Source organism: Pseudopodoces humilis, chromosome 2 (genome assembly GCF_049639895.1).
Source record: "Pseudopodoces humilis isolate 2021_Gansu_Grassland_sample_001 chromosome 2, ASM4963989v1, whole genome shotgun sequence".
NCBI lineage: Eukaryota > Metazoa > Chordata > Aves > Passeriformes > Paridae > Pseudopodoces > Pseudopodoces humilis.
This window is the reverse complement of record NC_142201.1, coordinates 23,235,889-23,248,081: the sequence shown is the minus strand read 5'-3', so window position 1 is coordinate 23,248,081 and position 12,193 is coordinate 23,235,889. Positions and strand designations below refer to the sequence as shown.

General features: G+C 35.7%; 1 protein-coding gene across 1 annotated transcript in view; it reads right to left on the bottom strand.

The window, feature by feature from the left end:
- MYO16 (myosin XVI) overlaps window positions 1–12,193 on the bottom strand; it is a 262,514-nt gene that overhangs the window by 115,578 nt on the left and 134,743 nt on the right. Inside the window, exons 16-19 of the mRNA XM_005516607.2 lie at window positions 5,320–5,431; window positions 1,891–2,008; window positions 1,044–1,115; window positions 283–424 (exon numbers count right to left, since the gene is read on the bottom strand). Of these exons, the coding sequence (XP_005516664.2) occupies window positions 283–424; window positions 1,044–1,115; window positions 1,891–2,008; window positions 5,320–5,431 (444 nt within the window). The remainder of the gene's footprint in view (window positions 1–282; window positions 425–1,043; window positions 1,116–1,890; window positions 2,009–5,319; window positions 5,432–12,193) is intronic.

Below are 12,193 nucleotides of genomic sequence, written 5' to 3'. Positions count from 1 at the left end.
TCCTAAAAGACTGTTAATTGTAACCACCAATCTAGATTACCTCAAGAAGTACCATGGCACCCTATATAAGCAAATAAATAAACGAATCAGTTACAGTATAAACAACTGGAAGGAATGGCCAACGCTTTAAAGATCCAAACATCACAGTCATGCTATTATAAAATTCTTTAAAACTTTATCAGTGTGCATTAAATTCCACCATTTAATGGAATCATGTTTCTTTTACAGGTCTGGATTTGAACAGAAAATGGAACATCTAATAGTTTCCAATGGCACTCCTACCTGCCACTCTCATCTTGATTTTGAAGGTAGCAGTTGATTTTGTTGACCAGAAAGCTAAACAAACGACCATACAGAGATTTTGCCAAGAGATCCCGGTAAAAATCTGCAATCTCTATAGTGTGCCTCCGAACAATCGTGTCTCCTAAGAGAAAAAGCAGAAAATGGAGATGAAAGTGTGCTGTAAACTTCGCCTTAAGTAATTTTAGCTACAGTAAATTTAGCTACAGTTACTTCTCCTTTGCCAAACATTTACATGGTGTTAGCTTTTTTCTGAAGCCTCTAGTGCAAGATGAGAAGACTGTCAACAGTCAAAAGATTTTAAGTTTGGAAATACATGCCTTTATACTTTGTTCAAAAGAAACGTGTATGAGTACTACACAGAACTAATATTTTACTGAAAATATTTTTTCAGTTTTTTTTTTTTTTTTCCCAAAGACACTCCTGTTGATTAAAGTTCTTAGTAATATTCTCTGTTAATATATAATCTGTTATTTTGACACACTTTTGTAGCAATAATCAAGTTAGGAGCCCATCAGCATCACAGTGTGAAACTTCTTTGGTCCATATTACAAAGGCATTTCTAATTTGGTGGTCCAGTTTGATCTACTGCATGACAGATAAGCCTACATATTCCTCAGAGGGAACATTTACAGGACCATACAAGAAATAAACAAAAATCAACAGCTTTTAAATTTTTAAAACAGAAGGCTCAAAATGCCAACACATCTGATCTATGGGGATGTAAGCTTGGAAAAGATTACCTTTAAAATACTGAACATCAGTTGTTAAGGCTGAAGCGAGCTCATCTGGTGAAACCTGCAGCATCCCTGCCACTAAAAGGAAAAGAAAATGTAAAGAAAGACTGATTTATGCTATATTACATATTTCATTTTTTACAACGGATTTTCTTCTGTAGTTGTTTTTTTGAATAGTGAAAAAATCCAAACATTAAAGAAAAGGGTGGTGTCACAGGAGTAATCAAAATTAATGAAGACATAAAATAGGATGACTACAGTCAGTACTTTATGAAATTTTTGAATGTATCTGTATATTACAGTACAACTTTCTCTCCCCTCCAAAGATTATTCAGGACTTTCCCCAGGGTTTGGCAGACTTTCTGTGGTATTAGAGTGAAGGTATGCTACTTATTGACATTCTGTATCCATAAGCCACTTGGAGGAGATTTGTTAGTGACCAAGAGGGGAAACTTCAAAGCACAGGAACAAGAGACCCTTTTAAGACATAGATTTTGAATGTAAGAAATTCAATTCAAGACAAATTGTTTAGCTGTTGACAAGCAGTGCAAAAGCATTTCCAAACAAAACTGCACAAAGTGCACTGTACAATTTCTTTTGGCAAATGATAACATTAAATATGACATTTAATTAGCTAATTTGCAACACTGGCATTTTATTTCATCCCATAAAAAACTGCAATTTATAAAACATCCAAATCAATTGGATACTGTCTTCCCACAGTAACTTATGAATTTTCAGAAGTAATTTTTTTTTATCTCCCTGGAATTGTGTTTCCATCTGTTGGTGGAACCGCGCAACTTCCCTGCTGTGGGACCGAGCAGGCGACGCTCCAAGGTCGTGTCCTACTGACCTTGTTCCAGTAGCTGCAGGTCTGACACGAATGCTGTCTCAGCATCTGTCAGAGCCGTAAAGCGAATGTCTCCAAGATGCAGAATTGCTGAGAGAATCACAAACAGGTTCTCCACCTCCTGCACATATTGTTTTCAGAATTAAAGATAAAGAAAAGATCTGTTGGGCACACCAATGAAAGGCAATGCTTTATAAAAACACAAATTCTGTTAGTTTGTATCATCAGCATTTGATCAGTTGAAAAGCTTTCACATGTGAATTATTAAAGGAAATTTGAAATCAAACTGGAACCTATCTAGGACATGTACCAAAAAAATTACTTTTTATTTCCTTTGTTTTAATGTAAGTCACATTAATAACTAGGTTAAGAAAGCTTTTCCAAATGTGATAAAAATACTAAAATATCTTTAATGGATGCATTGTTTCTGCAAGAAATAAAACTTATCTTGTCCATAGAGAATTTCCATTGAGACAATTTCTGTATCTGGGAACAGCAAGGGCTTTTTTGCTTCAGCCAGCTGAATTAATAAACAAAGTGTCTAGCTCTATAGGTTCCTGGTATTAAAAGCTGTAATTAAGGTCTGAAAGAAACAAAAGCAACTTTCCTTACCCTCACACTTCCCCTCCAGGATTGCATACTCTTCTGTGATGTCTCAGATTGTGAAGCAGTTATCTTTAGGGGCAGATTTTTCCTGGCCTCATTTTTATCACAGCAAGAAGAAAACTAACTTTCTTCAGTTCTTTTGGTTGGTTAATTATATTTAAAATATTTTTAAATTCAAAGAAAAATAGGATCCATGGAATATGAACCTTAAATCCTAAAATATGGAAAGCATTGTGTATTTTTGGAAGTTTTTTTTTTTTTTAAGGTCAGTTATATAACAATGGTGCTTCTTAAAATGGTAAAACAGGAAACCTGATATCCATTATAAAATTACATGGCATTATGTACAGCAAAGTTAATTGATAATTCTTGAAATATTTTTGAAAAATATTCAGAACCTGATTCTGCTGAAGCTGGAGAAATGACAGTGAGAAATTTCACTCATCAGAATTTGGAGACGAAGATTATAAATACACTACTAATGAAATACTTAGCTAATACATCCTCCTTTTTCTCAAGTTTTCTTCTTTTCTTCATGTTCCTTTCCCTTATAAATATGCCAATCATCCAAGGGCATTAGAGAAGCTTACAGTTTTTCTAGGATAGACCATAGTGCCTCCAGTGCTGTTTAAGCAAGTTTGCTTCTCTAAACTACACTTTAAGACAAGAACGCCAACCTCGTACTGTATGAGAGAGATGTCAGTAGGGCAACAGTGTATTACACGGTACCAAAGCTGAAGATTCAAAAAAAATCCAATATATACAGAGAAAGTCTGAACAAGATAGCTCTTAAAATAGAAGAAGTTATGCTAATATAGCATCCGAACTAGGGTGCTATACTCTGCTTCTTGGGATGGTATCTCAGGCAAGATGAAATGGCACACTAGCACTGCACACTCCTTGCTTGTAGGTTAACCCATTCAGAACTGGTTTGTAGATGACTGTGCAGCACTGAATGGCAGTGGGTTGGGAGAGCTTTTGAGTCTGGTGATTTTTGATAAGGTCTCAAGTATATTTCACATTCCAGATGCTCAAACTCTTTTTTTTTTTGTTGTTGTAAAAGAAAGATGCATGTTCCCCCACCTTTAAAATAGTAATTGTTTTTAATAAACATTAACATTCTTTGGAAGATATCATTAATGACTACTAAGGAATTTTTATGCAGTTCTTCAAAAAGATTATCTACTCTATCATTAAAAATGTGGCTAGGTAGTCAAGGAATGATGCATACAGCCCTCTCCATGTACCTCAGAAGTAATGGGTAGAAATTTTAGGAATGTGTTTTATCTACATATTGCCCTCTAACATTCAATATAGAAAATGAGCCTGCAGTACTTGAGAGTTTCACAGATTTCTTGCCCCCTAAATATTATTCTAATGCTGAATACAGACCAGCCCTTAAGATATTGACACTTTTCTGAGAGGTAACTTCTTTTCAAGAATTCTGAGTGAAAGTAAGTACTGGACTTGAAAGAATACTGTATATAAAGCATTCTCAGACAGCTACTGCAGGCTTATAAATCATGATTCATTTAGCAATCAATTATTTACTTATGGGCAGAACCTCCTCCTCAACAGAACAGAAACATTAATGAAAGAGCAAGACAGATCCGCCAAACTGTGAACACTGGGCTAAATCCAGAAGTGTCTGGACCTTTATTTATTGAAATCTACTAGTACAGAGCTTGAGCCACTAAGAGTAGGAACAATATTGTCAGATTATTGCCAATTTGTTCAGTTTTGGATATGGTCTCATGAATATTAATGAAAATAAACCCTACTCTTCATTACATTGAAAGGCGACATTTTTTTCCTGCCTTAACTAGGGAATGCCAAACATCTCCATAATGTACCACTACCACCACAGAAGTCTATCTCCCACTTAAATAACTGCTTCAGCAGATTCACACATTTTGTGCAGACAGCCCTTGATCCTTTTGTATTACAACTGCTGCCCATTGGTCATTTTTGATGATGTTATAACTTAGAATTACATGAACTTTCTTGTTCCCTTTCTCTAATGATACTGTACAGGGGGAAGTTCTTACCTCCTTCTAAAACCACTACTGCTTATGTATTTCTCTTGCAGAAGTGTTCCAGCTATGGTGTGCTAGGTTGCACATACATGTGTAAGAAATATGGGGAGTTTGTTAAGCACTGTGCTATCCAGAAGGGATACATAGTTTACATGAGTTTTTATATTCATCCTTCTATTCCTTCTGATTTCTGTAACACCTCTGTCCTCCAGAACCTCTTCTTGATTAATTTTCCAAATTATCTTCTTCATTAGTTTCATAGGATTAAAGACAAAGAGCAGGCCTATCTTCTTGTTGCTTTTGGGGAATTAAGTCAGCTCTTTCAAGTTACCTGGCTCTAATTTTCTTTGCCTAAATAGGTATTTACTTCTTTTCAGGTGCTGTTAGCATATGTGTGTTTCACAAAATTAAAAAGGATGGGGAGATAATCAGGAAAAGGAAAAAATTTCCATGGCTTTTATGAGGTGTCATATGGGATTTGATTGCTTCTTTTTATCTATGTAATTTAATTGTTCAGAGTATTATACCTTGAAGCTGTTTTGTGAATCTTTAAGAACTAAAAAGATTTACATTGTTGGTTCTGTGTCTAATTAAAAGTGATTACAGTAATTTCCCTGGAGTGAACTAGTGCTGTATTTGTTTCAAGGTCTTAACTAAGAGGGAAAAAAAAAAAAAAGACAGAAAGGAGCTTCTTTTCCCCACAAAGCGTTATCTGTGAGAGTTACTTATATCCTGCTTTCAACTAATGTAATTATTTTATCCACAAATAACATAAGCTTATGTAACTTACCAGGCTATTGAATCCCAGAGCACCTAGAGCTTGCTTTAGTATGGTTAATTTCTCCCTGTTTTGAGGGTTGGCTGCTACCATCGTTTCTTCTGATGCAGTCTGGCTTAGATACCTGCACAGAGGAAAAACAGCATATCTGATATTTACAAGGCTGGTGCATGATTAAAATTTTGAAGTGAAAGTCCAGCTATGCATTTCTAACCAAAGTTTTTTTGCAGATTTTTCTCAGCCTTTGGAGGGAGCAGTACCAGCAACAGAATGTTCTATATTTCTTTCTTAAACTTTCTCCTCAGACTCCCCCCAGGCCCAACTTTAGCCCTACATGAAAGCTGAAAGTTCAAACTTGTTTTACACCACCGCCAGTTTTACCTTTCTCTCACTACCAGAGATTCCCCTTCAGAAGGCAGATTTGAGGATAACTCTGATAACTCTGACTGCTTTAAATTCCCCCCTTGCTGACAAGGGAATAGGTCACCCCTTTACTGCCACAATGATCGTTCCTTCCCCCAGCAGCTGAATGGGAGACAGGTGTACTCAACCTCTCAAAATGTCTCTCAAAATGAAGCAGAAACCAAATACACAGAGTAGTTACAGCCCTTAAGCTGTACTCCTTTGCACACTGCAAAGCAAAAGGAAATTTTATGTACTTTCCCAAAACGAGTGATTATTAGAGAGAAAGAGAGACACCTAGTGCGGCAGCTAACTCAGGAATGAAAAAAACATTAGCAACATAAAGAGAAACAATACAAAACAGATTAATCACAAACTGCAGCAAAACAGATTACTGAAAAGTGCAGCAATCTAGCCTTTACAACCATTTATTTTGACCCTCTTGAATTAAGTCTGTATTTTTAAAAGTATTTAGGTATCTTCATAGAGCTGAAATCACTGAGAATGAGGTGTCTGAATATCTTACAGGATCTGACTTCTAATTAAATAATACTGAATGTAAGATATTTTCTTTTATTGTTTTCATTAAATTATCATAATCATTAAAATACACATTTATCACACAATCTGCAATCTTCACCAGTGTCACTTAAATAAGCAAAAGAACTCTCCACACCTCTGTCCAAATAACATCATCACTATACCAAAAAAGGTGGACAACTTACACAGATTCCAGCCCTCACCCTTCACCACAATTACAACAAAAATTCCCCATAATTATTCTGCTCTCTACTGATGTTCAATCCATGACCTTTCACTTAAATATGGGAAACAATACTGGCTTAATTTTTGTCAATTCTTGTTTACAATCATGTACTCACACCACTATGAAGGAGACAGTTTCAAAATAAACTCCTATTACCACAGAGGGTCTGACAACACTCTAGTTCTTATAAGGCTTATAAGTTCTTATAAGGCTGCCCTTTTAGATTAACGTGTGTAGGAAGAATTATTTATTACTTGCATTTTTCTAACAGATAATGAGGTTTAAATAGTACCACAATGAAACATAAAGTGCATTTTTAGTGAATCCATACCAGATTTACCAGTGTGGATTCCCCTTGCAGTGATAATGGCATAATTTGCCCCAGAAGGTGGGCAGGAAAATGATGGGATTAAAAATGTTTGCCTGGGTGCCTTTTGCACCCACAGGAGGACTAACTCAGCAGATATCTCAAGTCTGAACAAGTCTCACATCAGTGGATAAAGCTGGTGGTTCACAAATCATTGACAACGTAGTTCTGTGAGCATCACTGCCAGAGCTCAGCACTGGTTCCTTGAGGTTACTAAAACATTAATTTTGTCAAACTGAGGTAGGTACAAATGATAGCACAAGTGTCAAATCAGCTAGAGCAGATGATACAAAGTACAGCCAGCTTTATGTTGGTTTTCTTTTTTTCCCTTGAGTTTTTTTACATTGCCTGTAGGTTCAAAAGGAGCCTAGAATATATCTAATGCTGAATCTGGCATTGAACCTACTGGTGTAAAGGTTAATCCATCAGAAAATTTTCCGCTCTTCTGAACTGCTGCATGAGCTTATGCCACTAACATGTTATGCATCATGAGCTGGTGGCACTTTTGATCCATAATTAGGAGATTTACAGCAGCAGCCACTCTGCTGTCAAAATATTCTATTGTCGAATGTTGTAGGAGTTGGAAGCATATGGCTATTTCTGCAAGAAAAGCCTCCTCCTCAATGGTTTTCCCCCTAAATAACTCTTTGTCTCTCTGTACTGAGCAGGGAGTAGTCTTTCCTCTTCTGTGAAGAGAATACTCCACACTTCTCCTTTTTAAGCAGCCCCATTTAACCAGCACTTTTTTAGCACAGCTGAAAAAGTGGGTACCGTTGTTGTGAAAAGCCGTGTGAGCACTAGCAACACCTCTGAAAGCAGGCTGCAGCACAGCAAAGTGCTGCAGAACACTCACTCTCTGAGGGGATGAAGCGACACGTGCCAGCTCCCGCCTTCAGCACAGCGCTTGCTGATACAGCAGGGGTGAAATGGGTACCTGCCAAACCAGGTGCCCATGGCTCTAACAAACCATCCATAAACTGCAGCAGCTGCTGGGACTTGCCTGTTGGAAGAGAATCTGACTTTCCCAGCTATACATGTCCTGAAGACTTAATCAGCAGATGTGCAGGTGCTCTTGGAAATGGATGCAGTTGCACTTTTTCTAAGCTGCACTTCAATTTAGTTTCCCCAGTCTAAAAGCAATTAAATTATTTTATAACATTTCATGAGGCCCACTCATTTTCCAAACCATGTAAGGATTAATCAAATATAAAACATAGCTTTGAAGATCTGCACATTTGACTGTTATACGTTTATAATATAGAGTATACTCATATTAAGGATGGATTAATTGTATAGAGTACTTGGAACTGTTTATGGGTATCATACAACCCTCACAAAATGTAGGAAATACACAGTGTAACATAATACATTCTAGCCATACAAGGAAACGTATTTTCCCAATTATGAAGTTCATTCTGCCCCAGAAACATAGTAATATTTGGACAGAATTTTATTTTTCTTTTAAAGCAGTTCCCTGGCAGCTCATTCTTTCCACCTTAAAGATGCTGAGGACTAAACAGGTTTGAGACACCATTTGTGTCAATATTAATACTATCACCTATTTATGTTTAAGAACTAGAGTTCAGAACAAATCTTAAATTCTCCCCTCTCCTACAAAATTAAGGAAAGGGGAAAGAGATGTGTCACAGTGAAAAGTCCTAATAATAATAATAAACATTCCTTGGTTGAATATGCATCACTTTTCCATAAAATGTAAACATTTTTCCAGGATGTGTGTCTTTCCTCATATTTATAGTGCATTTTTGTCTTTGATATTCAAGTGGCCTGGGCAGAATGGCACTGCTGGTGATGAAGAACTAAACTGCTTAAAATTTATATTTTGAACCTACCATGGAGATTTTAGCTTTTTTTTTTTTTTACTTAGATTTTTGCTATTGTGAACTATATCCATGAAAACCTATGACGTTACTTGATTGTGTCCAATAAGTTTCCAACAAGATAGTCTGTGTTCAAATGAAAACCAGATCTGGTGACTCCTGAGGTCTTTGTTGCTGGTAATTTTAGTAAAAGAGGTACTACTGCTTTACAATCCAGAGCTGATGTTCCATAATAGCTGGTGCACACAGGCTGTGCTCTAGTTTCATGCTTACTTAGTTTAGTTTTACTAGTCTTACTGGCATATCTCTGTGTGCAAATTTATTCTGCCAGTACACATTTACATTAGTTTACTGTAGCTTTAGAAAAAGATTCTCAGATTTTGGATGAAGTTGAGCCTCTTAACTGAAGGTAGCTACTCAGACAAATGATATTTATATCTCTCACAAAAGTGACAAACCAAAGAGTTTATGTAGTTCTAATAATTAACCCATTTCTGCTGACTGTGTAACTGTTTATTTAAATGCTACCCCATGAGGACATTTGCATCGGACTAGTACTTTTAACAGACAGTTTATCAGCAGACAAAAAAAGACATGGTCAGTGATTTTTGTTTCATAAAAGAAGAAACACACTGATTCACAAAATATCTTAAGAAAGATAAACTTATTGAATTGTAGTATAGCCGCTTTCAGTAAAGCACAACGCTACATTAGACAATTTCTTAAGAAATGTAAGGGACTATATAGCTTTTCTTTCTGATTTTTTTTTTCTAACAGTTCTATTTGGCAGCACTGTAGCAATCTTGTCTATTCCAGTCTCTAAAAGAAAAATATATAAAAAATTACTATTTTTTTATAGAAGAAAAAGTCAACGGTGGTAATTTTTTAGTATATTGCTTATTATTGATATACAATTTTTGAGCCATCATTGAATCAGAATGTCATCAGAATGACATCATAGATCAAATATTTCAGGTGGGGTGTGACTAGTACAACCAAGAGTATAAAAGAGTACTTAGTATGACATTCAGTTCTTAAACATTAACCACCTATATAATTCTATAATTACCTTACCTGTTTACCTTATTATTCTCATTATAATGGTTACACATCATCACAATTATTCAACTTACATATTTGATACACAGATCTCAAATATGAAGAAGAAATATGCTTACATGAACAATACTGTACTTTAGTAACATAAATATATTTCAAAATTTCCTATGTAACCCCACCAGTTAAAAACTTTGTTCAAGTAATTAATCCTCTGCTTAGATGATTGAGCAAATAATGAGACTAAAGCTACAACTAGCTAGGACAAGCAAAGAATAAAAATAAAAGTTTTGACTATCAGTTTGCCACTGACAAACGCAGCAAAATAATACCTGATTCACATTAATTTATTTTCTTTTAAGTTGTAACCCAAGAGCATTTAGTATCAAAGTGATCTGCCTCATTCAACATAAACAATTAATGTAATTTGTGTTTATTCTTAAAACTGCTACATTTACATAGCAATCTGTGAAAAGACAAAAATATAAACAAGTTTGAAATCTGATTAAAACCCTTGATATTTCACTAGCAGAGTACGCAAAACATTACCAAAACACCATCCTAACCACTTTGCATTTGTATAATCTAACACCTGAAATGTTCAAGTGTTCTGTAGGTTCAGCCATTTTATGCCACACACCTATATACATATTGCTCTGTATGATACAGAAATATCTACTTCATTGCAGTGGTTCAAGACATATCTGGCAGGGAAATTGTCTGAAAGAGATTAGTTGGTTGTGACCAGTTCATCAGAAATTCCCTTTTGCCTGGACAGTTAGAATTGTATTTCAATTAAAGATGAAGATGAACGTGGATTTGCCAGATGGACACTTCTTTTCCAAGGGCTTTCCTGAAGTAAATACATCTTTTCATGAATAATTAAAAGAACTCCGGGTAGGACTATATTGTTAAGTGGTTTAAGCCAATGTAAAATTTTAGGATAAAACCCTATGATTTAAAAAAGGGGGTTGGGGTTGTTTTTAAGCTAGCATCTAGCTGCCTCCCACTTGACTCCTTTCCTGATGGAGGATGAGTGCTGACACATCTCAGTTTTGTCATACAGTTTTCTGAGATATAGCAGGCATGATATCAGGGAAACAGTATAAAATCAGTAGAAAAAAATACTGAAACATTATTTACAGATTTTATTATAGCATAATGAAGTAAATGCTGCTTGCGGTAATAAGGATTTCAGCAACTACAGTCAAGATCTTCAGTAAAAAAACCCTCAGTTTACAGGCAAAAACCTTCATTTCCTAATTGTTTATAATCAGAACAATCTGTGCTCAGAGTAGAAACAGGGGACATATCTTTAATACCAAAAGAACCCAAAAAAAACTCCACCAAAAAAAACCCAGCCCAACCAAATACAAACAACCAAAACTGCACAGAAAAGCAGGGGATGAATAAGGGTATCCTGCTTTATTGGTCAGAAAAAGTGACATTTTGTCAGGGAATCAGGCCACACAGAAATGACTATTAAAAAGATACAATTCAACAGCAAAAAATTATAGAATAAGACAAAGGGATAAGTGAATGTACAAATTCAAGGCAGGTAAGGCTGATTAGGCAGTGGATCATCAGAACAGCATCTAGTATAAACTAAATGAGAGTCAAGTATGCCTTGATAATGCAAAAAAATAATCATTGTATATAACCCCCTTATTTGCATAGGCCAACATAGTAGTCATGAAATACTTAGCATGGTTAAAGTTTGGACTGGACTACTCTGTGTGATTTGGGGCATCTCATTTCAGGAAAATCAGGATCAGTTGAGAGAAAACCCAGAGGAAAGCAGCAGCAAAAATGTATCAGAAAATAGACTCAGGAGCAAAACTGTTCATTAAATGTCACCCACAGAAGACTGAGAAAGATATTACAAAGACGAAAATTCCCACAGTCTGGAGGACTATACCTGGAGGTTTTCAAGACTTGCCAAATCTCTGAACAACCTGATCTGATCTGATCTGCCAGCTGGTCCTGCTTGGAGCAGGCAGTACAGTAGAGACCCCCCGAAGTCACTGCCAAAATTAATTATTCTGTGATCCTGTGAAACACATTAAATTTATTCCTCAGATAAATTGGAATTTATTTGTTTATTTGTTGTTGTGGGTTTTTTTTTGTTTTTTTTTTTTTTTAAATTTCATGTAATATCAGTAATTTTGGCCCTAGAAAGGTGGGACATCAAGTAAAAATAGGTCTTTAATTGTCTCATTACCTTGATCTTGAAGCTGTTTCTAAAATGCAAAAATTGACTACAGGTGTTAGAGCCATAACATATCTGAGGATGAAAATTTGATCAGGAATTTACACTGTTCAATATCTGAAGGGATGACAGCATTCTAAAATCAGAACAGTCTTAAACACCAGACACATACCAAAGAATGAGTCAAAATAGAAGATAATATTTCTGCTTTTCTGCTCAGGTCAGCAACCCTTTCCACTAATCTATCT